General features: G+C 36.4%; 1 protein-coding gene across 2 annotated transcripts in view; it reads left to right on the top strand.

Moving 5' to 3' along the window:
- The window catches only part of ESYT2 (extended synaptotagmin 2), an 84,418-nt gene that overhangs the window by 39,917 nt on the left and 16,905 nt on the right, over positions 1–27,596 (top strand). For both annotated transcript variants that reach the window (XM_080385842.1, XM_080385843.1), the window contains exons 7-13: positions 12,776–12,831; positions 17,665–17,785; positions 18,403–18,579; positions 18,993–19,075; positions 20,440–20,488; positions 21,156–21,245; positions 21,777–21,872. In XM_080385842.1, coding sequence (XP_080241968.1) covers positions 12,776–12,831; positions 17,665–17,785; positions 18,403–18,579; positions 18,993–19,075; positions 20,440–20,488; positions 21,156–21,245; positions 21,777–21,872 — 672 coding nt within the window. The remainder of the gene's footprint in view (positions 1–12,775; positions 12,832–17,664; positions 17,786–18,402; positions 18,580–18,992; positions 19,076–20,439; positions 20,489–21,155; positions 21,246–21,776; positions 21,873–27,596) is intronic.

Below are 27,596 nucleotides of genomic sequence, written 5' to 3'. Positions count from 1 at the left end.
ATTGTTTAGTTTAGAGTGAGGAGAAAATGTCTTAAAAAATGTGAGAGGCTCTTTTGGAAGAGAAACATGCAATCTATTCTGTATATCAATGGCAGATAGGATAACAAAGAGTCACAGCAAGGAAGATTCAGGCTAGACAAGAGGGATGAAGGAAAGCCTGTATGGTAGTGGTAGTGAAGCACTGCAATAGGCTGCCTTGAGACACTGAATCTCTGTCCCTGCTGGCTCTTAAGAACAGATTGGACCTGCATCATCTGTTAGTATTGACGTAAGTACAGCTTTTCCAGAACCATTCGCTCAGGTGGGCTCTTGAGATTGTATCCAACCTAGTGAGTCTTGTAGAAGGTGAGATCCTGGGCATGCTCTAACTGGAAAGGTTGATGTTGACTTAATAAGAGTTAAAATACTTCTTAATAATTAAAAAATGTTTTAATTTTAAATAATATAACTATGTACAAACTGAAATTAGTTTCAAGGTATTATAGCATTTGTATGGGATTCTGCTGCGTTTTACCACCTTTTTTGTTGAAGTAACTGATTCATTTATCTAAATGAAACTGTGATGTACTTTAGAAGTCTTTCATAGGGTTCCCCTGTTCTTTACTACCCAAACAACAAGGAAAGTGCCTGGGGATTATTTGGGTTAGCCAATATTAATTTGTATCATGGAGACTGGCACCAAAGTTATGTGCATTTTTGCAGGATTCAATAGTGTTGCAGTTGTTACAGACTTATTTAAGTACTCTTGAATTAGGAGAATGGTTCTTAGCTCAGTGAAGAGGAAGAAAACTTCTGCATCTGAGTAATTTGTAGAAAATGAGTTAAGGAAAGTTTTCTAAGGCCAAAAATTTTTCTGAATTCTGGCCTATCACAAATCACCCGATAGTTACTTTTTATGAGCACCTGTTTTATATGCCTGTCTTGCCTTTTCATGCTGAACTTACTACATTTAAAAAAGTTCATATTTAAGTGCAATGTTTGAAAGTAACACAGGTTTTGAAACCTGGGAACGTGGGTAGTGTAGTGATACAATTTCAGTTCAACTGTTTCCTCTGTGTTAAAATGATAATGTATGTAATTGAAGTTTGCACTATAGATGGTGGATTGTTGCACCTTGGAGTGATTGTTTCACTTCAAAAGCTGTAGTCTGAATCTCGCAGGTAAGATTGGCTGACAAGCACCAGTATGTCTGTTAACTTGGTACAGCACTGATAGAACAGGATAGATAGCAAATGTAATTTTCACTGTCTGAAAATAAGTAATAACCTACAGTGTTATTTGAACTAAATATTATCAAATATGACAGTAATTCTACTCTAGATTTTACTACTTGCAGGAAATTTCTGGTTTAATCTGCAGATGCATCAGGAAATGCTCACAGATGTTGCAAACAACCTTATTTTAGACAAATATAAAGGAGAACATAATACAAATTGCACAGTTCACGTTGGAAAATATTTTGATGTGTGTGTGTAAGGCAGTTCCAGTGATTTGAAGTTTGTTTGTAGTAAGTATCAGTGAGAGAGCTTAAAAAACGAGAACATCATGGAAATCTGTGCTGCACAGACTTCTTTGAAGAAATTGATTCTGTCTCTTACTTGGAAGTATATTTTCTGTTGGAGGCTTTTGTTTCTTGGATATGTTCTAATTAAACAGTAAAACTTGTGATGTTAAGATGTACAGTTTCAGATTATGCTAGATCATAAATTACAAGTACATGGGTTTAGGCACTTTGAAACGGTCTCAGATTGATCATTGTGGTTTCCTCAGCAATCTGCAACTTTTTAAAGTTGATCTAGTTTTCAAGGTTTGGGAGGTGGGAGTGAATTCTTTACTTCAACAGCTTTAGAAGGTATGTTGTTGTTTTCTTCAATGACATCACATTCTTGTAACAATTCTTTTGAACAAATGTCCTAAGATAAATTTTTGTGAACTTGCTGAAAAGATAGGTTTGTATGGGTGTTTCTGTGGCCTAGGAAAAACTTAAGGTGTCATTTATGTGTCTTGTTTCATCTCTCTAGAGAAACCATGTGGTTTTGTGTAAAGCAAATGTGAACTTAAATCTTTGTAAAACGTGCAAGAATTTGGAAATGTTTTGTGGATAGTTTAGTCACTTTTTTTCTAAAAGTGAAATAATTCATGCAAACTGATAAAACATCATTGGTCTTATTTGGGAAGGGTTGGGGAGGTACATTGAGATGAACCAAATTTGGATTTCCACTTACTACTTTGAAGCGAGTCTAAACGTTAGGAGATCTCTGGTTAAGTTGTCTCCTTTTTACCCACTGGCTGAGCAGCATGAGTCTAGGACATAATGTTTGTGTTTATACTAACAAATGAAGCAGGGCTGTGACGGGCTGGACACTGCCTTATGGTGGTCTGTGCTATGTAATTGTTAGCATACTCTGATATTATTTTGCTATTTAGTGCTCTTCCAAACAATTTCCAGACTCAGTACTGCACCCAGCTCATTACAGGGACCACCTAGTAAACAAGTTAAGTGCAAACACTATTTTAGAGGCGCAGGGAGAAGGGTTTAGTTGTGTGGACACAGGCCTTACTACTTTCGCCCACCCCCAGGAATGATCTTTGTGTTGTAGATGTGGTTGTGTTCTGTCTCTCAGTTCTGTTTTGTATTCACTGAGAAAGAAACCTGTGTATTGTCCCTCTGCAGAAGCTATTCTGCTGGAGCTATGACCCAGTGCAGCACATATGGGCTGCTTTCCTGGGGTTCCTCCTGCAGCCACAGCTTCTTTGGTGCTTTCTGAGGGAGAGGTAGGAAAGCTGGTAGGGGATAGCAGGGGAGAGATCAGCAGCAGGCATGCTTGTAAGCTGTTCCTGACACTTCCTCTGTTTCCCAGCATTGTGCTCTGGTAGGATTTGTTTGAACCTTTTATTTCTGGTAGTTCCAGATACCTCTCCAGACACCTTTTAGCTCTGGTAGCTGTGGCCAGTCCTTTCTGTCCCAGATCCATGCTAAGTGCCATGCATTTGTGAATTGGTTAACTCAGTCAATCTGCACCTGAGATCCTAAACTGGAAGTATATCAAATGAAACACCTCTCATTTGTGGTTGTAGCTTTCTGAACTTTGGGAGAGACTTTGTCCAGAGTAATGTTGTCTTTACTTCTATCCCCATGCCACTTTATTAGGGGTCTGGTTGACTTAGTGGGACAAAAAATGACAGGAAGTAAACTGGAGAATGAAAACTAAAAAGTCAAACCCTTCCCAAAAGTATTCAGTTACAAAAATATTAAAAGTGTTTTTCACCCTCCTTTCATTTAAAAGCTAGTGGTCAAGGTCCAAGCAAACTTAAGGGTGGATTGTCCCCAAAATATCTTTGAGTCAAATTATTCCATAACTCCAATAATTCCATAATTAATTCATATTTTTTTTTCCAAGCAGACTTTTCTCCCCACTGCAGTGTGTCTTGGTGTTTTTCTAACCTCTGTAGAAAAATGTAAAATAAAGCTTATTATAGCAATAACCAAATTCTGTCCACTTACTAGAGAGCAAGTGGCTGCAGCCAAGGAAAGCTTTTCTTCAATATTTTTGTTAGAAGGGAAGAGGAATTAGCTGGCAGCTAGCATTAGGTTTTGTTCTCATACTTTCCAGTCCAAAGTAACTGGCAACAATTCCTCTTGCTCTGTATCGTCTGTTTGCTGGCTTTAATGACTATATAAGGCAACGCTGCCTAAATTGATAGTTCTGAACATACTTGTTTAATGAGTTTACCAGTCTCCAGTTTCTGAGTAATGCATGAAGTTTTTGATACTGCAAGAGTTCTTATGTTATATGAAACTTTTTAAATACTGTATTTTGTTGTTACTATTGTGAAGAAGGTGCTGAAAGTTTCATCAGCTTAAAAAATATGTCCAAATATGTAAGAGACTTCAAGGGAGAAATATGTGCGTTCTAATGTTTTGAAGTAGTCTTTTAGATCTCTGAGCTTCAATGCTGGAACGGTTAGCACTGTGTAAATAGGATGTGTAGGTTTTTTTGTATTACTTCTCACTATGTTAACATTATGTATATTTACCATATATATTCTGTTTCTCTAAGTGAAGTTATCTTTTCCTTTTAGAACAAAACACCACATAGTTAATGATTTTGATTTTTGATTAGTTACAGAAGTGTATATGGCTTACAGCTGTACTGCAGATTAGTAATTTTCAAAAGCTTGTTTAGTGGCATACTTAATATTGAAGGCGTTTCTTAACCCAACCCTTTTCTCTTGTTTAAAACAAAAACAACAAAATAGACATATGAAAATGCCTATACTATTCTAAAAAAAACATGGCTGGAAAACAGGATGCCTTCCAGGAAAAGTGGGCAACTCTTGCAAAGCTGCAATTTCTATATTCACAGTTTTGTCCTCCACTCACTGCTCTTCCTCTACTCACTTTACAGATTTGTTCTGTTCTGTAGTTTTGCTTTATTTGATACTGATTTAGTTTCATTTAATATTGGCTGCCTTTGGAAAATTCAGCGCTGAATGTGACTTTAAAAATTAAGAGTACTGATGAAAATTAGACTCAAAAGGAGCACTTGCACCAAGAATGAGTCCTAGTGAAATGGCTGGGGGAAAAAAAAAAAAAAAAGTCATTATGTGGAATGCAGAAGAATGTTGTTTTGGTTTGCTTTTAGTTGGTCAAAAATGCGTCAGAATGTATGAGACTGTTGCTATGTTTGCTTCAATTTTTTTTAATCTCTTTTAAAGGGGTTTGTGGAACATGTGGATAAATTCTGAATTTACTGTTATAATATTTGTTAAGAATTAGTGTTTATTGCTTACAAGATGAGAGTGATTTGCACTGTTACTTTGTGTACTTATAATTTTCTATAACTTAAAATTTTTATATTTTAATTTTGATAGCTTATGGGATGTTTTTAGGGCCATTACAGTTGATGCTTCCACTGTACCATATTCTTCTCTCCCTGTGCCCTCCCATTCAGTGTTACTGTCTCTTTCATACCAGTGTTGAAGCTTCTCCTCCTAAAGGAAACCGGTTTTGGGACCTAAGCTGGCAAAATATTAAACACATCAAGAAGTGACTAATTTCCTGTCCTTCAGATGTATTTCAGCATCTTGGGCTGGCTTGCTAAGGAGGCAGGAGAGTGTCAGTACTCATATGAGGGTGCGAACCAAAATGTGGAACTGGTAGAAGGGTAGAAAGTAGAGAGAATTGGCTTGAAATGAAACTTTGACTGTGGAGAATAGTGAGGTGCACAGGATTTTTACAAGACTAACTGTGGTCCTTCTTCTGGTCACCTTAACTCAAAAACTTGCCTGTTCTGTCTTTTACCTCCACAACTATACATCTTCCATCTTCAGCATTTGTCATTTAAATCTTTGGACAGTTACAGCTGAAAAACAGCACTGTTAAACGTGGCTCCCATGCAGAGATATGGTGTGTTTCCTTCAGGAATGATGAAAAAAGGTGTCATTGCTACCTTCTATGGTATTGTATAGTCAAGCCTTGCTTGAGAAGCTGAGTTTATTATATGTTTACTGGGGAAATACATTCGATAATGTTATTTATTAAATAATTACAGTAATGTTAGCACTTTAGCATTGCAGTGGTAATGGGTTGTGCTCTACTAACAGGTTGTACTGTTTCTGCATGACCGTTCAGGAGTAAGGAGAAGAGGGCATGTTAGTCCCCTTCTTAGAAAAAAATTCTGAGAAGAAACACAACTTATCCCATGGAATTGTATCATCATGCCCTGTAGTGGGTCTTGCAGAAGACTCATACTTCCATAACTTGATTAGCAGGAAGTTGTTCGTTAGCATTTTAAAATACTTTGTGGCTTCTCTTCTGAGAATTAGTAGTGTTTATGGCAGCCAAATGAAGCCACAAGACTGGCAGTGTTTAGAGGCTGCCTTTTGTGCTGCTGTGAACTTCATTTGTGGCCTGTGTGTTCTGTGTCCCAGTACATTCTTTTCCCTTTTGCATCCTAACACATCTAGGGTATGGAGAACATCAAATGCGTAAAAACGCTCATCAGTTTTTAGCCTACCTTTTCTTACAGGCCGCAGGGAGATACATATATATATTTTAAAACTCAGTGTAAGTGTTCATTCGTTCTCAGTACAGAGCCTTGAGAAGACACACATTTCTTGGTTTTCAGGGAGGAAACGTAATCTGTTTTCACTACTGTGAGCAGAGGAAGAATTGAAAGAGCTTTGAGTAACTTGACACACATACTACTTCATTGGAAAGTCTAACTGGTGTCTGAAATCCCGCCCACTCCAGGCCAGTGAGCTGGCTGGTAAGAAGTCTCTGCAAGGCGTATCACCTCTCTCAGTTGCACTGTGTTGTGTAAAGAGACCACATTGTTTTTGGCTCTTGGCAGAGTTTCACTTGGTGACAAATACTGAACGCAATCTTTCCAGTGCCCTGTTAGTTCTGCTGTAGAGAACCAGTTGGCATTCCCTGAATTTAGCTGAACTAAGAGAATTTTGCATTGCTCAAAGCTGTGATGAGGAAGGAAATAATATTGTTAAGCTATTTAGGAGATTTATAGGCCAAAACTTTTCTTAAAGTATGGAAATTTTTTCTATTCAGTACTTCATAAAATGATTCATCAGCTGGCAGTCTTTTGCTTGCTCCCTTTTTCTCCATAGGCCTTTTCAGTTTTTTAGGATGGTGACGTTGCTTTAACTTACTGAGAGAACTACCTGTTGCGGGGGTGGGGTGCTTGCAAATCATGGCATGGTAATGCAAAAAATGTAGAATAAAAATCTGTGTTATTTGGCTGGACTATGAACAAAAAAAAACCCCAACATAAAAAGAAAAAAGCATTTGTCATTATATCTGTAGGCTAAGATTAGAGTGTGTATTCCTGCAGTGATATCAATATCAATGCTTCATTACTGTTGGGCTCTTCTGGTAGAACTGGAAAGGAAGCACAATGGTGGGTGAACATAGCAAAACTTGTTATGTGAGGAGAGCTTACCTTCAAAGTGCAAATAGCAAAAGCTTGATTTATGCCAGGAGTTTGAAGGCTTGTATTCCTTCCAAAACGTTTCATGGCTTAAGGTTTATTTGCAAAGCTTTTCTAATAATCCGGTAACATGCTTAGCCTTGGTAATGATTTTTAATTTCTTAACTCCAACTTTGAATTGAAAAGGATTTGTCTTTAGCACTTCTGAAATTGACCTCTGTATTTGTGTTTATTCCTGTACAATAAGTAGATGAATAAAGTTTCTGATGTTATATGTACTAATTGCATACTAATTGCGTTTCTTGTCTAAATGGGCCACTCTTAGTAACACTATTTTTTTTCAGTAACTTTGTGTGATTATTTTTTACATGCCTCATGGTCTGAGGACTGATGACAGAATGAATCAATGTAGCCTTGTTTTTGAGAAGATGTGTGTAATAATCAAAGTATTGATAGTGAGTGGTCACAAGCAGTGTATGTGGTCTATATGCTGTGCTGCAACCTTCTGAAATGCTTTTTGGTCACATAAATTGAAAAACCTTGCAGCTCTCTGTGCTATCTCATAGGTTGTTCTTTGTTTTGTTTTGGGTTGTAGCAGTTAATATTGACACCACTACAATACATGTTTCAGTCTAGTGTAGATGGTGTTTTTTCATGCTGAATTTTAATGTGCATTATGTTGCCCGATTCATTTAATGTGGTTAAATCTATTTAGGAGGCAGCACAGGACTCTGCCATGTTAATTGCTGTATGCAATATACTAAACAACAAAGAATGAAAAAATCAAAAGGAAATGCAAATATTTTCTCATTTTCTGTTTACTCTGAAAACATTAGTATGTAAAAATGTTAAATATGTGATGCAGGTATGAACACCTTAGGATAAGGACCAATTTTTTGAGGTATTTGTGGGGTGTATTTGCCTTCTAATTCACCTATGAATAAGGAAAAAGGGAATAAATCATCCAATAAAATGGATTCTTTGTCTTAAAACACTATAAAATTACTTCTTCCAGAGCCTCAGTAGTCTGCATAGATTTTTGAAGTGTCATATAATATAATGCCAAAACTTGTGATTAGAACATGACAACCAGTGTGAAAACACAAGTTGTCATTAATTTTATCAGCTGCTACCAAGCTACTTGTATGTTACATTACTTAAACAATTGTGGGTTTGCAGGATTGAGGAAGTAGTACAAAACTGAAGTTACTTGTGCTAAATTGGACTTTTCATCCTGGTTCAGTTATTTATTTCTTAACTTTTCTTCAGAGTTAAGATGAGCATGAGATTTGAAGAACGTATAATTTGCACGTTAATTTTCAAAGAAGAATACACTGAAATTACCTTCAGCTTTCTTAAATATTTGTTCTGTGTTTTCTAGCTCATCGTTTGTTATCGTAGAACTAAGTGTACAAGTAAAGCTTACATACCTATTTTACAACAAATAATTTCAAACAGTTTGCATTTGCTAATTAAAAACCTGATAGCTTTAAATTTACATTCATGTAGAAAAGAAATCATAACACTTAAAAAAAACCCCAAAAATAGGAAGAAGAAAAAGGCTGTTCAGTGTTCAAACTATGAGTTTTTAGTAAGATCTCATCCACTTCTGGAAGGTCTTACTGCTACTTAGCCTTGCTAGCATTCCATAAATAGATGTGCCTTAGGAAACTGAGCCTCCCACCTACCTGAAGATCTTTTCCAATCCAGTTGTTAACTGTGCATTCCTTTGCTGAAAATGCTAATTACAAAACTGTTTTCCTAATGTGTGTTCATCTCTTGTGCACAACTTCTTTTAAGTGCTTGGCTGACAGCCTGATCTATAGTTGATAGAGGCCTTGTATGCTAATGGAAGATAAATTTGAAGGAAGAAAGGCAGAATTTTTGTGTAAACACTGACTAGAGCAAACTAAATGAGTGGGTTTAACCTTCTTTTTGTCTGTTTGAAAATGAGTCTGATAACTTAAGTCTCTCAAAGCATTTTCTAAAAATTAGTGTTTTCAGAAATATAGGAAAGTTTCACATGTACTAGTTGAATCTTCAATGTGTTTGTTAGAATCTGAATGCATAGTCAGATAACAGCGTGGTAAGTGATGATGCAAATTCCACAGCTTTCGGTTCCTCCATATGATTTGCTCAAATACATACCTTTTCTTGTGTAAGGTAGGTTAGCCTTTTCTCACTAAAAATAATCCTGCTAGTACTGTAACAGAAAGTGGGCAAAACTAGTTCATAGTGAGATATCTTTAGAAAGACATTGAATACAAGATGGTACTGGACGAACAATATCTTCACACTTTCATGTGAAGAATGATGAAAGTCAGCAGTCTCTGTACTGGGCTCTGTATAGCTGCTAATGATAGGATGTTTCACTTTTGATTCTGATAGTCTGGTTTCAGATGTGACTAATGTATATGAAGAAGTAGTGGTTTAGGCTGAATTTAGTTACCCTCAATATGCATCTAGTGTGATTCTCTGTAGACGGGACATCTGAAACAGGACCTCTGACCTTCTGGAGATACCACTGGAGCCACAGCAAGTTTACTTGCTTGAAACTGGAAGAAGTGGTTGATGCAGCAGATAGTTGTGCTACTATTCAGAGGGACCTTGACAAGCTGGAAAAATGTGCCAATAGGAATCTCATGAAGTTCAGCAAAGGAAAATGTAAAGTCCTGTGCCTGGGAAGGAAAATATGATTTTGGAAACCTCTTAAAAATCAGCCCGTGTTTTTACAGTAGCGTCAGTTCTGCAGTATCTTGTCAGAAAGCTCTTGTTATTTCTAAAGCTGCAGAATTAAACTTACAGGAATCATGTTACTCATAGTTCGGTGAAGGGTCTAAAGCTTTACATTACAGTTCTCTGTACTGCTACCGCTTTATTGGGGATACTTTGGGAAAGTGCTTTTTAAGGGTTAGAGCAGAACAATAAAAATGTTGATTGATTTTTTTTTTTTCCCCTGCTATCATAATGTCATCATTATTGTATCTGTTGAGATATTGAATATAATTCCTGGACAAAAATGAGTACATGAAATGGATGGATAAAGGAAGTACTCTGTAATTGGCGAGGGGAAAAGTGTGCATGCAAAGGTATAATTAAATATAGTAAAATACATACAACTGGCAAAAATTTGTTTACTGCATTTTAACCCACACAGTATAAAATTATGTGAAGTAAGACAATGAATTTAACTAAATCATGATGTTTAGCTTATTCTGAGAGCTATTGTCGTCTTCCTTATGCTGTAATGACAGAACGAAAAATTGTTTTGACTTTCATTCATTCTTTCAGAGTCTGGGAAACATGAATATCCTGAAGGGTTTAGGAAATTGCATTTAGGAGAAGCAAATGGATAGACTATAATGATCTGTATGAATTTATAATTATTTTATTCTAAGTGTGTTGGAGTTTCTTAATGTTGAAATATAGCAGATCTCTGTTGGGCTCCTTTTGGTTGATGGAGTTAGAAAGCAAGCTTCTTTCAGTCGTCCACCAGAGTTTGATTGCCTTATTAGAGGAGTCTCTGTGTCTGCTGCTCTCCTGACTATACAAAGGCACAGGAGTGTAATACAGTAAAAGGAGGTGAAGAAAAATCCTGTAGCAATTTGCTGAATGGGTATCAGCAGGGAAAGTGCTAAATTTTAAGCATTCTCTTGAAGTCTGTAGGTTTATTCACCCTTCTGAATAGCATAGTTAGGAAGACGCTAATCTTACTCACTGGATAGGACCAAATGTTTGTTTTCTGTTCTAGTATGTTCACAGACTCATAGAATAGCTGAAGTTGGTAGGGACCTCTGGAAGTAATCTAGTCTAACCCCTTCCTCAAGCAGGCCCACCTAGGGCAGGTTGCCTAGGCCCATATCCAGATGGCTTTTTTTAACGTCTCCAAAGGCAGAGACTCCACAACCTCTCTGGGCAGCCTGTGCCAATGCTCGATCATCTTCACAGGAAATAAATGTTTCCTGCTGTTCAGAACCTCCTGTTTTTCAGTTTGTGCCCTTTGCCTCTGGTCTTGTCACTGGGCACCACTGAGAAGAACCCGGCTTAGTTTTCTCTGCACCTTCCCTTCAGGCATTTATGGACATGTATCCCCCCCGAGCCTTCTGTTCTGTGGGGTAAACAGCCCCAGCTCTTTGAGCCTTTCCTCATAGGAGAGATGCTCCTGTCCCTTAGTCATCCTCACGGTCCTTTTTTGGACTCTGTCCAGTATGTCCATGTACTGAGGAGCCCAAACTGGACAGAGCACTCAGGTGTGGCCTCACCACTGGTCAGTGGAGGGAAAGGATCACCTCCCTCATCCCACTGGCAATGGTTTTCTTAATGCAGCCCAGGATAGTGTTAGCCTTCTTTGTGGCAAGGGCCATGTTGCTGGCTTATGTAGATTCTTGCAGTATGTCCCATGATACGTCTTGCCATTTGTTTTGGAATATTTAGTTATTAGATCTTGCTACCTTTTCCATTGAAAGGATAATGATTTTTTTTTCTGCTTGATTGCTTGTTACAGATAGGCTAGGTGCTTCACAGGTAACATTGTTGAAATAGTTTGCCACTATTACAAAAGTATATTAAGTAATAGTGCTCCTTATGTAAGTAAATGTAGTGTGCGTTATCTTTAGTCAAAAGTATTCACAAAAGAAATCACTAACTAAACTATTAATAGATCCTTTTTAAAAGAATGGTATTTGCTAGTGTTGTTTCTTTTAATAGCAAATGTATGTAGGGTGATCATTCTTGCCTGTTTGTGGAAAGATGCAACATGGGTTCTTATAAAGATTTGTTGGTTTGTTTCAGCATTTAACTGAACCACCACAATTAGTTTATTATCTGAGGGATCTCAATATCTCTAACTTTTTCATGCAGCTATTCTTAGGTGGATTAGGTTAGGTGGATTTGGAAGCGTGGTGGTAGTTGGATGGGTTTGAATTTGTTTGCTACTTATATTCAGTCTACTTCTATGCAGTTAATAAAAAGTTTTCAGTGAGAAGGGAGATAAGGGAACTTAGGGGTTTTTTGTTAGTTTTGTTATCTAGAATAATATTATATGATTGAAAAGAATATGGGGGATTAGTTATTAATGCCGGCAGCCCTGAAACAGCACTTGTACATCTAACATTCTGTAAAAAATTTCAGTGAAGGAAGTATATATGATCTAGTAATGAATTATCCCTATTAATTATTTCTGAGGATTTTTCTAACTTTGATACTTAATCCTGTTGATACCTTTCTTCTTTACTGCATCCATGGTGGAATTAATTTCTCTTTGTCATTAAAAACGGCCTCCTCTGTTTGCAAGCTGTTGTCATGTCCTCCTTCCACCTTCTTAATCCCAGTCTTTTTTTCTTTCTGTAGTCCTGCCTTCTAGATCTCTTATTTTCCTGGTCTCAGATGGGATTCTTCATCCGTTTATTATACTCTGCAAATTCATGTAGGTTAGTTGTCCATCTATAACAGGTCAATGGTGAATATGAATATATTCCTCCAGAAAATAGGATCACATATCATTACTTGATACTGGTTGTATGTAGTAGATACTATGTACACGTGTAGATTGGGGCATGCATGTGTGTATTTGTATGTATGTGTGGAAGGGTAGGTAAGAAGATGGTGAGTTGTTTTTATAACTTTAAAAGTTATAATTGGATAAAAATTATTTAGAATGGAAGAAGTTTGGGTTTCTGTTTAAGAAAATCCTGGAAACTGGTTATTAATCCTTCACTGATCAGAATTTATAGTGATCAGGTTTATTTCTTCAGTGTTGTGAATTCTAAGTTGCTTTTCTCCCCCCCACCCCCCACCCCCACCCCCCACCCCTTCTCTGTAATTCACAGCTTTTGGAAATTAACTGGACAGGACTGACCAATCTTCTGGATGTTCCGGGACTGAAGTGAGTATATGTAAAGCAGTGTTTGATATTCTTCCACCCAAGTACACCCCAGAAAATCTGAAGACCATCAGCTAAATAATTTTAGGTTAAATTATTCTGAGTAGTTATCTCATGATTTAGAATTACATTAAATTGCTCAACGTGCAGAAGGTAGTGATTTCACTACAAGTAAAAATGCACAAACTTACAGCTATAGAACTTGTTAAAAACATTTCGAAAAAAATTTTTAATCTGCTTTTTTTAGTGTTCTCAGCCTTTCCAGATTTCCAGAATCTTGTGAATTTCCTATCTGCTATCTCATATGGCAGCAGAAAGACAGAGAGCCTTATTTTTCATGTCAGTGGGTTCACAACATCTTGGCTCATGGCTTTGTATGCTGATATTTCTCTAGTTGCTTGCGTAAAGGTAGTTAGAAATACTTAAGACACTAATTAAATTAAACTTCCTAATCTCTTCAAGTACTTACTTTTAAAGCTTTCAGTTTATTATGTGAAGATCAAATGGAGTAGCAAAAATATTGACCATATATAGCTAGAAAAAATGCTTGGCTTATGCAGAGCTTGTCAAAATAGTACATGATAAAACCCCAAAGAAAAAAGCAGGAGTAGAGGTAAAAACGAAGCTGCTTTGAATCATTGCAATCCTGATGAGGTTAAATCCATTAGTATATTCATAATTGTCTAGTTGTAATAGTTACCCAGGATCTTTTTAATATTGAAACTATGGCTAAGGGAGTAAGGGTGGATCTGATACACACTTGGATTTTGTGACTAGTCCTTTTATTGGATCCCATACTCTCAAGAGCTGGCTGACTCCAGAATTACTTTTTTATTGTTTAAAAATGAGTTTGAATTTAGGTATTAAATTAATCCTTTACTGCTCACTTGCGTGACTGAAACAGATCTTGCTTTGCTTAGACGTGTGAAACCATTGCACGGAATCCCAGTTGAACAGTTCAAAATTAGAACTTGCATTAAGTAGGTTAATGGCTGCAAGAATTGCTTATCTTTCAAGCCTGCTTAAGGCTGCCTCCAAGGAAAGAGATTTTCTTGATGAGTGAGAAAAGGGCTTCCAAAAAACAAGTACTGAGTAATAATTTGCTTTTTTGACATAACACTAATAAACTCACATTTAGTACCTAAGCTTACTAGGCTCCTGAGATTTATACCAGGCTACATGTTTGGCTGACTGCAAACACAAAACCTCAGATGTAAACAAATTCTAGCTAAGTATCTCTATTTTATGGTTTCCAGAGCAACCAAGCTTGGCCACACATGCATAAAATCATGCCATCTAGATGTGGTATAGTTTCTATAGAAACTGTAACCGAGGTGACTCATGTTCTGTTTTGCCAAGACATTTCTTCAGTGCTGGATTTGTTTTTCTTATCTATATAGATAGATTGTATGGTTTGGTAGGGTAACTTGACATATTGTAGTAAACAGTGCTGAACAATGAAGAGATTGTTGCTGCCACAGGTACCTTTTTTATCTTACTGCTGTTGCCTGCACACAAAAGTACTTGCTTGTACTCTGTTTGCAAATGCCTTCTACTAAATGAAATTCTGCATTTGCTGCTAGAAGCTTCCCTGTGAGCTGTTAACAACTTCTGTTGCTCTTCGTATATGACTCCACAAGGAGAAGGACATACAAGTAATTCATGTTCCATCATTAGTATAGCTTACAGTGGAGTGGAATTAAAATCTCTGTGTAAGGAGGAGCCAGGCTGTGAGAATACTAAAGTGCTGTCAGGAAGGTATGTGGATGATGGGAAGATGAATTATATTATAGTTGCTTGAGATACAGTAAAAACACTTTATGTAGTCTGAGATGTGCTGTCTCTGCAGTGTAAATAAAGACGATGCAAGAAAAATACATAGCTGCTTATTCTGTCACTAAAAAATAAGTAGAACTAAATAGAGAGCAAAGAGTAGGTACCTGACAGTTATTTTCCTGCAATGAAATTGAGCTCTTGAAGACACGTAAAATACGTGAAACATTTTGCACTTGTCATTTCTGTGAACTGAGAAAATAATTGTGCTTATCATCAATGACTTAAGAGTTTTACAGTCTTAAGAAGCTGTTTATTGGTGATGCATCAATGTAAGGGTTTAAATTGATACATCTTTCTCTGTAGCTTGATCAGTGATTTGTCTCTGTTTTCCATATATCAGACCTCTTAGTTTAATAACATAATGGCAAAAGGTTGTTACTTTTGCTGTGTATGTCTGAAGAATACTTTCCATCTGGGAGCATCCCAGTTGGCTAATATTTGGTTCGATACATTTTAAACAGCTTGAAAGTTTCATGTTGTTTTTAGAATTAATTTAATTCATTCCTTAGAGACGGAGTATCTGCTGCCTCCTGTGAGTCCAGTTTCTTTGTGTGAAATTCCATTAATGCTGGCTCATTCTTCATATTAATTTCTCAGATATTTTAGTGACATTCAAGCATATATATTGATGTAAAATTGTGAGGCTGACCTTTGGAATCACAGAGTTGGGGTTTCATCTTAACAGAGAGGATTGTGAATCCTCCCAGTGACTGGACTGTGTAGTGCTTCAGGCTCTTTCTTTTATTTAAGGAAATCTGCTCTAGCACCATTTGAACATTAGTCAATCTCTGAACCTTTTGCTACTCCAGGATAGGTTTGTTTATGCCTGTAGCTTATTTCATAATGTATGTGATCTTAACTAAGAGCACGATAACCTTTCAAGGCAGCTCTGGTACCATTGCCTGTCTTGCATTGCTCATATGCTTTCTCTGACCTAGGTCAGTTAGTTTTTCCCATTAATCATCTGTTCTTAAGGCATGTGCTGTATTGAGCATAACGGCAAAGCTTTCTCTTCTTGCCAGGTAGGGACACTTAACAAAAGCAGGAACAAAGCAAACTTACCTACTGGAGACTTGTTGTCAGATTTGTATTTTGAAAAGTGTGGTTGTTGCTTGTGTAGTTACTATCACCTCAGCTTTTTATTTTCCTTGTAATGTTAGGCTGGTGGAGATGTTTATTTTAAAATTTTAAGTCAATTCTAACAAAACAATGGGGTCTATTTTCTTGGCTAATTTTAGAGAAACTTTTAGTATACACAAGTTGAAAACTATGATTACCAACATGGAACTGAAAAAGTTTGAAAAACAACATGTTACAGTGATGACTAAAGGAAGCTACTTATTTTCAAACAACATGATTATCTTCTTATAGTAGTTGTCGTAATTACTGAAACTACATTTGTAGAGTTCGGTGTTCATTTAGAATGAAAATCTTTGTTAATATGATCGGATGAGCTCTGCAAGCAAGGACGGGGAATGAAGACTCCTCTTTAGGATAGATGTGAATTAATTCACAGAAGTGGAGAGGAAATTTTTCCCCTGAGCAGTATCTTAACATTGTCCACTGTTGCTTCTTTCAGAGAATAGAGGGGTTTGCACAGACCTGTCCATTGATCTTGATGCAGCCTTGAGTTTCTTCTGTTCTATCTTACTGGATGACGTTAAAAAGTCAGCCATGTTCTGTCGTGTATTGTAGTTCATCTATATTTTCTGTGGAAGTGGGCAGCCAAGGGGTTGCAGGCTGTACTGGCATGAAATATTGGTGTGAATCAGTGGGCCAGATTGTATTTAATTCCGTTACCCATCTCCACCATAATACCTTCATTGCTCACTGTGAAATTTTCTCCCCAAATGAAAGTGTGTGTGTGTGTATATACACATATATATAGTGTATATATTTATTACATTTCATTGCAGCTTTTGTGTTTTTATAAATATGCTAACTGCTGAGTCAGAGCTACTTGCAACTACTTATCCAGTCTTAGAAAAACTTCTCAAGGCGATTACACACAGGTGCTTCTTCTGAAAAATGTTCTAAGTAATCGAATACTATCTGCATTTTAATTTCATAACTGTAAATGAAGAATCATAAAGTGTATTTAGGAGGAGAAATCGTTCATCCCTGAAGCAGCTCCACCAGCTTTAGCAAGAGTGCACAAGCAGTTCAAGTATTTTTGTAATTTTCTTTCTGAACCTTTGTGCATAACCCTAAAATCTTCCTGGATACTTGTCTCCTATGGCAAATTGTATCACTGCAGCTCAGCCTTTTTGCCAGTGTAGGCAGTATGTGTAACTGTTGCATTGGTCTGACAGCGTACTGCTTTGTTGTCAGTTCAGACCGAACTGGGTGAACTTGTTGCTTCGGATATCTTTCTCTTTTCTGTGTTTCTGGAGGACTGTGGGGTTGGGTTTTTTAAATGATTCATTACCAGTGTGATTGTACTGCCACTCCCTTTTTGCCAGAACAAAACCTGTTTTGCTTCCCTAGGCTATATTTTATTCGGAGTATGTTTTCTTTTGTTTTTCTGTTTTAAATGGTGGTCCTCCCAGCTCAAGAGGACAACTTGTTTCATAACAATACAGGAACGGTTAGCCAGACTTTCAGAGACAGTTAAATCATTATTGAAATACAAAAGTAGATTAACAGTTAACATCTGCTTGGTTATATGCAATGCAGGCAAGAAAACTTATGCAATAGCCTTTTGCCCTGGGTGGCTTTAAAAGGCGAGGGTGAGGGGAGAACTTGGTGGTGGCAAGGAAATGAGAAGTTTATAGTCATCTCTGTGGTTTCTGCTATTCTGTGTCAGCTGCTTCCACCTGGTGGCCATTTTGCAAGAATCCGTTATTTTAAAAGAAGTGTTCAAAAAACAGATGTGTCTTTACCCCCCTAAAACGACAAATATATTCTCCATTTAGGTTGTTAAGCAGCAAAAGGAGTATATTAGTGTGATGTAACATGGTTAATTCTTATGAAGTAACTGAGGGTTATTTTCTCCAACAGTGGTTTATCAGATACAATAATATTGGATATAATATCCAACTACTTGGTCCTTCCAAATAGAATTACAGTCCCCCTTGTCAGTGAAGTGCAGATTGCTCAGCTGCGGTTTCCTATACCAAAGGTAAGCATGTTTCAGTTAATACTAAGAATTTCACATTTAGCTTTTTGTGTAGTAGTAACCGCTAAAGATATGTACATCTGTGTGAATTTCTAGAGTTACTGCAGTAGTACAAGTTATCATGAATCCAGTCACTTAATTAATTTATAAATAATTTCTGTTGAGTTAATGTTTCATAATAACGCCAAGAAGGATTTTTTTTTAGTTTATGTTAGAATCTTAAACATATTTTAAGATATAATATATTACTTGCTAAAATCTAGTTCAACTGTATAAACTAAATAAGTAGCGTAAGTTTTATATTATCGCTGTAAATCATTGTTAGTGCTTTTCACTTGACAGTTGTTACTATTTATTGTTACTCACTTCGGGTAGCATGGCATTTCTTGATATAACTGGCATGTTTCTGCTTGTTGATGAAATCTTGTTTTCAGGAATATCTTGCATGCTAGGTCTGCTGTGTATGTGGATCATCATTGATATCTCTCCATTTACAGTGTATCCAAACTAATTTTCATGTTAAGGAAATCACAATGGAAATGATAAGACACATATTGCATAAATTGTGATGACACAGAAGCTTTCAAATTGCTACCTAAACTTACCTTTTCCTTTTTCAGGGTGTTCTAAGGATACACTTTATAGAAGCTCAGGACCTGGAGGGGAAAGATACTTACCTAAAAGGGATTGTCAAGGGAAAGTCAGATCCTTATGGAATCATCCGTGTGGGCAACCAGATTTTCCAAAGCAAAGTCATAAAAGAAAATCTCAATCCAAAATGGAATGAAGTTTATGAGGTATAACCAATAAAAATATCTTTTTTTGCATTCTGTAAAGTTGTCTTCTAGAGTTTCTTTTGTTGAAGGTGATACTCTGGGGACTTCCTGGAGGACCTTCTTGATATTTCCCTCTAAAAGCCCAAAGTTCTGTAACAAAACAGAAATTCTCCATTGATGTATACGCTTTTTTGTCTAGACTAAGCATCAGTAATTCTGAAGAGCAGTCTAGTCTATTAAAGCCAACATTAGCAAATCACATCAAAAAAGCTCTTATGCTTGCTCTACTCATTAATTGCATCTTTTTAAAGCATTTGCTCATTGATAAGTTTTAATACACAAGTACACTGCAGTTCAATGTTTTACTGTTACTATGCCATTTAAAAAAGCTGATTAGTTTTACTGTTGACAGTGCCATCTTACTGTACTTCCAGGCCTTAGTATATGAACATCCAGGACAGGAGCTGGAGATTGAGCTCTTTGATGAAGACCCAGATAAAGATGACTTCCTGGGAAGGTAATGGATATTTGTTACATAACATAAAGGAATGTCACGGATAATATGTTTGTAGGTATTAAAAGAGGTGGAATATTTTCATGTAGTCTTTATTATTACTATTTTATTTTATCGCAGTTGCAGTTCTGCTAAATTACTGTATTATCAAAATTATGGCAGTAAGTAGTTCCCTAATTGCTTCATATATGTAGATAAAAATGTGCTTGTGTGTGTATATACACATCTGTATGTTCACATATTTTTTTAAAAATATGGTAAGTATTGTGGGTACCCAGGAAAAAAAAAAGATTGGGTGGGTTTTTTTGTTTTGTTTGGGTTTAGGGGATATTTTTTTCGTTAGGGATTGTGCCCTACCTGCTTTGATGTTTGTAAGCTAACACAAAGTCTTAATTATTTCTTCAGGCAGAGTTGTAAATTGTAAAACTGTGTATCTTCCTCATCTTCATAGTTTTTAAATAGCTATCTTGCAGTTTATTTTTCTCTAAAAGCTGATGTTAACTATTAGATTAAAGAAAAAAATTTACTGTAATGCTTTTTCAAACATTACTCACTCTTAAATTCCATAGGCCTACCTTAAAGGTAGTAAACTTAGTTGGTAAACTAAGTGTTTACCCATAAACGTTTCAGGGTTTTAGTCAGCTTCTTTCTCCAGTAATTTGTCACCTTTATTTCTTGCAGAGTTTTGGAGCTTCTCATTGTTGCTTTCCATACAGAGTAGAACTCCCTTATCTTTCCAGCTCCTTCTCTCTTAACAGGAGCAACAGTACCTACTTCTCTTCTCATTAAAATAAAGAAGTAGGTAGTACAAAGGCTTCTTTTCTTTGCACTTCTGTAATCTTACACTGAAGTGGTTGGGGGGAGGAAGTGGCATAGCGTGTACATCAGTACTGATAAAATAAAAAGCCATGACAAATGTTCATGCTGTGGCATGCAGTTGTCTGCCTTGTTTAATTTTTAGCAGATTCCCTGATACATTTTTAGCTTGTGTGAACAAGCACTCTCCCAGACAATGCCAAGGCATGAATTTGGTCACAGCATACCTCCAGGGGCTATTTCCAGTGGGTAGTTTGGATGTAGTCGCCATTTTGAGAGTTTGGCCAGGTGTATGGGAGCCGTACTGTGCCAGTTGCCCTCATAGCTACAAAATATTCTCTAGTATAGGTATATTTTCTGTTACCCTGCATTCATCTTTGTTCAGCCATTTCATTCCCTACTTATTCCTCTCTTAGGAGGTAAAAGAATAGTATTCTGCTCTTTTGATCTCAGTGGAAGCCTGGAGACTCAGCAAGCACAGGGTGGGGTTTGAGTTCTGTGTTAGGTTTTTTGCTTCTTGGCTAAAATACGTATTCTTTTCTTTTTTCTAGTTTGATGATCGATTTAATTGAAGTTGAAAAGGAGCGTCTTCTAGATGAGGTAAGTGTTCAGTAAGCTTTGGTTTTAAAAAACCCATATGTTGTATATGTAGTTATTGTACTATTATTTTTTTCCTGGGGATAGTTCCTGTATATACGTGAATAACCTTAATGCTATAGAAATAGAATTGCTGATGATCAGTACAGTGGTTTAAGAGATACCTGAATTGGTGAAATCTGAAGAATAATGCCATTATTCTGTCTTCGGATTTTAAGATTACTAGTTGGTAAATGCAAAAACCAGTAACCTATGTATTTGGTGAGAGCTTTTTCTTGCAGGAGATAGTTAATTGTTTGGTTTAATTATTATCGGACTTAACAGACTAATTTTCATCCTGTATGTAAGAGAAGAGAGATTTTATAGTAACATTATGCAGGGTTTGTATTTCCAGAACATGTTTACAGAACTTAAAGAATTCTCTCCATATTTTAAAAAAAAATTTTACAATATAACATAGAGGTTTGCATGGCAGTTTTTGTTATTCTGTGTTGTTATATTTAGTGTGAAATAGGACAGTTTAAACAATCAGATCTTTTCAGGTTATGCAGACTTCAGCTCTATGCGATTTCTAGTGGAGTTAGCATTTCCTTAAATGTTCTGAGCTGCAATTGCAGTTGTGTATCTGTCTGGTTTCAGTTTATTTCACATTACTTTGCTTAACTTTCAGTGGTTTACTTTGGATGAAGTGTCCAAAGGAAAATTGCATTTAAAACTGGAATGGCTCACATTGATGCCAACTGCTGAAAATCTAGACAAGGTATTAAAGGAACACATTACTTTTATCCTAATCTTAATTGTTGTGGGGTGTTTTTTGTTGTGTGGGGGTTTTGTTTTGTTTGGTGTTGGGTCTTTTTTTGTTATTGTTAACTAGTATAATTCTGTAGTTGTGAATTTGTGTAAACCTGTAACTTTATTCCAAGCTATTTATCTTTAGAAATCTCAAACCAGTCATGACTGCCAATGTACTCTTGTGGCCAAGGGATTTTAAAATGCTTTTGTCGTCCTCTTCTCTTAATGTTAGGTTTGAGAGTATTAGCTAATAGCTCATTAGCCTGAGAGATGAAGTGAAATATCATATCATAATCTGTCCAGTCAAAAACAATTAATTAGGAATTGGGTTTGAAATATATATATATGAATTTTGAAAACTTTGGTTGTATGCTTCATAGTGTGCATTTGTGAATGTTTGCATTTTGGGAGACATTTTAAAAATATTTTTCAGGAATGGGAAAGAAATAATAACATTATTTGATTTTTCAGAAAGGCTTACAGTATGTTTTTGGTTTAGGTGCTAACAAGCATTAGAGCTGATAAAGACCAAGCCAATGATGGGCTTTCTTCTGCATTGCTTATTCTCTATTTGGACTCAGCAAGAAACCTGCCTGTAAGTTATACTCTGCTAGATACTCTTTTGTCATGGGTCTCTCTTGTGTACTTCCAGCATGTCTTGCTTGGTAGTATGGCACGCTGCTCTACTAACACACATTATGTCATGTTTTTTATACTTTCTCTTATTTCAAAACGTGTAATGTAAGGTCCACGTTTTTAGTAGTATAGTATTACAGAGGTATCTTTAATAAAACATTACCCTTTAATCAGTGTGTTTTTTTCTTAAAAGAATGCTCCTTTCCTGGACTTGAAAGGCTGCATGGTTTTATTACACAGTGTTTTCCATAAATAGTATGGGACTAGCATGAGCATTTTTAAGGAACTAACTGGGAAAAGGTCCACTTCCTTGAGTTAAGGTAAACCTGCTTGCTTTGGTTTAGGGTATCTGTGGTAGGTAGACTTGAAGGTACTGAAGTTCTCATCATGAAATCAATACTGTGCAGTTGGTGTTATCAGTGGCAGAATACTTGTCAGAGATTTCTGTGAAGTTGTCGTTTGGAGTATTGTTTATTTGCTTGTGCAAATACAAAACAAAAAAAATAGATGGTTCTGTCATTATATGGATTCTATTATGGGACTGTGAAATAGCTTGTTTATGACAAGCACAGACTGTTTTGTAGTTTATTTCAGGTTAGTACTGTTCCTGGTTGTAAATGGTGACAGTAATAAATTAAACCCTACCACAAATAGATATTTGAAGCATAACACTGAGTTTTGCTGTTTTTCGGCATTGCTATTAGATGAGAAATTCTGGAAGTGATGACTAAAATACACATCATAGAATAAAGTTTTCAAGCCTCAAATTTTTTTGCGTGCATTTTGCAAATTTGTCCCCTCATCTTAAATGTCGGTTAAAACACTGCATCAGAGTGGTAACAAATGAAACTTTAATAGCCTAAACAATTTACATCACTGATTAGTGATTTCATGTCTGTTCCAGGGTATACAGAACAGTGTTTGAGTGTTTGGAAGTGATATTTATAGGTTATCTTAAAAGCTAAAAAGATGCAGCTCATTTGGAATAGTCCTGCATCATCTTTTTAACTTCACTGTACTGAATTCAGTAGAAGTCCGTAACTTAGCAGAAAAAGAGTAGAATTACTGTAGTACAGAGTAAGCAGATAGAGAATAGAATTATGGTGTGCTTAACATCAGTTTCAGAATACTGCAACACACAGGAAAAGTCTGTCTGCCACCTGTTTTGTGAACTAGATTAATTTAAACCCATTTCTGTATTTTCTTGTTCAACTACTGGATTTTATGCAAACTGTTACAAGTTGAATATATCTGTTAAAATACGCTAAAGTATCCTACTTAACATGGTTAATTTAAAGTTCTGTCATCCACAATTTCCAATTTTTTTCCATACAACTCTGCTTCTTTGTATTAGATTAGCTTTTGCAACAAATAGAGGCTTTGTCATAAGAGTAGGTTTTTCCATTCCAGTTTTAAACAAACATTCTGTAACATTGTCTCCCTCCTTCAGAAAGGTTAGGCTGCAAGTCTTGAGTTACGCCTACTTTTGGGGACAGTATTTTAATTTCACTGTCTTAATCAGTACTCTGATCAATAGATCTCTAAACTCTAGGGCACAGAAAGGGGAAGTTCCTTGCACAAAGCTGACCAGTTAGGAAATTTGGGAACAGGATCCCGAATTTCTTATTGCTGTGTCAGCTGTTCTCTCTACAGTACAAGATTGCCGGAGTGGATTGAAAATAAGGATGGTCATAGTGTAGGACCTGTTTAACCCTCTTTTTTTTTTTTTTTTTTTTTCCCTCCTTGCTCTAAAAGCCCAGAAAATCAGTTGCTGCAAATGACTCAGTATTTAACTGCAAGTCATTTTCTTTCCAGAAGCGTGTTGTCAAGAATATGATAGACAGTAACACTGAACAATTGAAAATTCCATTTACAAATTTACAACAGTAAAATAATACAGTACTGTGTTAAATTCAGGTTGTCCAAAACCAGATACAAAAAAGCTTCACAGTTAGGTGGGGGGGAAAATATCACGGGAAGACTTCTTCATGCAGGAGGACTGAAGAGATTCCTACAGATTCTATAAAGATGATGCTTAGATAATGTCATGGAGCTGCTAGACAAACTGCAGTGAATTATAGCAAGTACAACTTTGTCCATTTGATTCTAATATGGAACAACATTCACAGGACTAAACATGAAAGTCATCTGGCTTCTCATGTTGTGTCATATTCACTGCTGGGGTCATGTAGCATAACAGCAAAAGTAATTGCTCTTCAAGATTGCTTGTGTTTATGGGGAACAAAAAGTTCAAAGAGAATGAAATATTAAAATTACACTGACCTTTATTAATAGTTTTGAAGACTTTTGTCTACAACTTTTAATGTTACAGCTGAAATATTTCCTAGATGAATAAGTACTTTTTATTACCTTCAAAATGGATTTCTTAAGTTAATGCTTATCACTGGTACACTGTGGATCTTGTCATCAGCCTTGTTTTGTTTGAGTTATAGTGGATAATCCCCAGCACAGGGCTTTCTTTTGCACAGATGTATCCTATTTGTGGGTTTCTGAGACACTAGGATGATTTATCTGACATATATTTCAAGTGAAATAGAAACAGTGTAGAAGGCTGGTCTCTAAATCTGCTTAGTTGGATCTGCCATATAAATCTTAACTACCAAGAGTAAACTTGGAAAGTGGGTAAATATCTTTGAATATAAATAAAAACAAAAAAACCCATTTCACCTTGCTGCACTACTGAAAGTAATTTAACAGATAAAACTATTTGAAATGGCAAATATTTACTTACTTTTTGTTATCTGCTGTTTTCTCTGGAATCTTTTGACTGTTTTCCTTAACTTTTTTGTGTAGTAAAGCTGCTTATGCATTCATTCTGCCACAATCCCATCACTCTGCTTTCTCCTTCCATTTCCATCTTCCTAAGAGTATCTACGAGGGAAACTTTGGGTGTGGATACTTAAAAGAGAGGAGAGCATCGGGACTAGTCTTTTGTGAAAACACTACCTCACTCTATAGAGCACTATTTGTGAGTTCTCTGGTATTATTTGTATTGTACCTTTTATCTGCCAGAGTGTGGATTAGCGCTACTAAAGCCACTCACTCTAGTGGAATGAGAGCATGCAATTTGTTTTGCTGCATGGTTTCAACAAGTGTGCATTGTTTTTGTGCTATTTTTATTGCATTTTAAAGGCTACTTAAGTTTCATTGATCAGCATATCATTGGGTAAGTAAATAACTTTTTATGATAAAAACCCAAGATGACTTTGTTGCAAAAGCTTTTACGTTTAACCTAAATGGCTGATTCATTGAGAAATGAAATGCATACTATAAAATGCATATTATATTAGCACACTGTATGCTGGTGAATTGTTGGCTTTTATTGCAAAGAAATGAAAATAATAAATCTTACGACCAACATCCTTGTAGTTGCTTTAAAAGGTGATGCACTCAATGTTTGTAAGAACTTGCAACCCCTCCACAGTGGTTCAAGTACTGCTTTAAAAATGGGTGTGGTTCTTTGTGCTCCCCAAACTATAAATTCCCTTGTAAATTCTGTTTCACTCCATGGTGCTCCTTGTTTTGCAAATTCCCAAGCTCCTTTTCTTTTTTTTCAAATTAGTCTGTAGTTAAGAAAAGCCAGGCTAGGCAGAACCATCAATCAATATATTTTGCTTGAATTTAATGTTACAAGATTATTACAAGCTAATGAGCATCTGAATGTCTTCAATCTGTAAACACAACCTTGGTATCCTCGATAAGGATGAGAATTTGTTCAGAATGAGAACTCCTTTGCCACAGAGACATGGGTATGCCATTGTAGATTGTGGAGATAAATTTGTTGCTGGCTAGCTACTTTTGGCTGATAACATAAACCTGGATTTAAAAACACCTTCCCCTCTGCCTCCCTCCCAAATCTCTTTTCTGTGGTTCTTTCAGTTGTTTCTGTGTAGAAGTTAAAGTATGGAAAAGTCACATCCATTACCAAATTTTGTTAAAATTTAGTAAGTAGTGCAGTTCACAAGCTATAGTTCAGTTATCTTGGTATTATACTGACATGTAGTTGCTGTTTCTTTAAGTTATAAAAATACTAGATACATCTTAAAAATAATAATAATTAAAAAAAAATCTTGTTAAAGAGTGTAGCCCTGATGTTTTTGTTGGTCTTAGGGTCTTTGCATTAGTGCATGTCATCTGCATATAATAACATCTATTTATACATTGAACAAAACTTTCAAAATCCCTGAAGCGATCTGCGAGTCAGAGTGGAACAGCAACTATTTCAGGATAGCCAGGTAACAGCACTCTTAACTGCCTTGCTCTGCAGTTGCATGGGTGCTAGTCCTGCAACAAGCAAGAGGATGAGATTTGGCTGGAGGCCAGGAGTGAGGAGAGAAGCATAGTAGCCCAGAGGTAACTTCAGCAGTTATAAAACTGCATCTTGTTTTCAGGGCATCTTTAAACATGAGGTATTAAGCAAACATTCACACCTGCAAGTTCAGATATCTACTGAGACTGTGACATGAGTTACTTGAGGGGGGTGGGAAGTATTTAAAAGAGGGTTCACTTTATATGGAGAGAGGAAAATCCAGTGCCCTGAGTGCTCTCTTCCTTTCTAGACAGTTTTATTGACTCCTGGGAACCTAGGTTCATGACACCTAATTCAGACATTTACCCATCTAAATTGATTTATCTGCAGTTAAGGAGTATGAATAGTGTTCTTAGTATAATTTCTGAAAGTGAGTAGCACTAGTTTTATTATGTGTTATGTTTAATCATACATTTTGATGTATTCATAACATTTTTTCTTCTAATTTGTTGTCTATATAATATATAAATTATCCAAATTTTAAATCAGCTCTTACAGATAAGTGATTGTCTTCTGGTTATCAATTGAGGGCACGCTCACAGATTTAGAAACTTCTAAAGCCCCATTTCAATCCCAAGCAAGACTTAGTGAGTCAACAGAAGTAATGAGTTGTACTCCAAAGCATATTGAATTAGGACCTAGCTTAATAAGGAAACAGCTTGTTTGTTGGTGTAATTTATTGGTTTGTTACTAGTGTTCACTGCAAATGTCACTGGCTGTTACAGAATGCTAACCTGAAATCTGGTTTATTCCACTGTGTCAGTTATCAGTGTAGTTCTTGGATACCCATTCCCTTTTCCTGTGACTGCAGACACACACAAAACCATAGGAAGACAATTCTGTCACCCAGGGGAAGACCTTTTCTTGGCTTTTCATATTGAATACTCCCTTTTCTTCTCCTAGTCTCCTCCTGCCCAGCCTTTCAGCCACCATCCTCATGGACCTGAAGCTCCTTCCCTTGAAACCTCAAGTCTGGCTTAAACATATTTGCCCCAGCTGATGTCCCTCTTGGCCTATCCTTGCTATGATTCCAGAGGAACTGAGACATGTTCATTATCCAGGAATCATTGGTTGTCTGCCTTTGTAATTGATCACATAGGTTTGTTTTTGACTTTTAAAATTATTTGAAATAATAATATAGGGGGGGGAAAACAGTGTACTGAATATGCAGGTGCAGACATGAAGGAAAGATGGCCAGTAAGTTAAGGGGCAGTTTAGGATTCAAAACTATCTTGATGAATTACACATATGATCTAGAAAAATAAGGTACTTTTCCATAGAGTATAGTCGTTGCATCCATATAAATATGGGATGGAAATAGTTGTCCGATGGATAGCCCAACAGCAACAGATC

The sequence above is a fragment of the Falco punctatus genome (assembly GCF_963210335.1).
Source record: "Falco punctatus genome assembly, chromosome: 4".
Classification (NCBI taxonomy): domain Eukaryota; kingdom Metazoa; phylum Chordata; class Aves; order Falconiformes; family Falconidae; genus Falco; species Falco punctatus.
The sequence above is the reverse complement of the archived record's forward strand: the minus strand, read 5'-3'. Positions and strand labels throughout refer to the sequence as shown.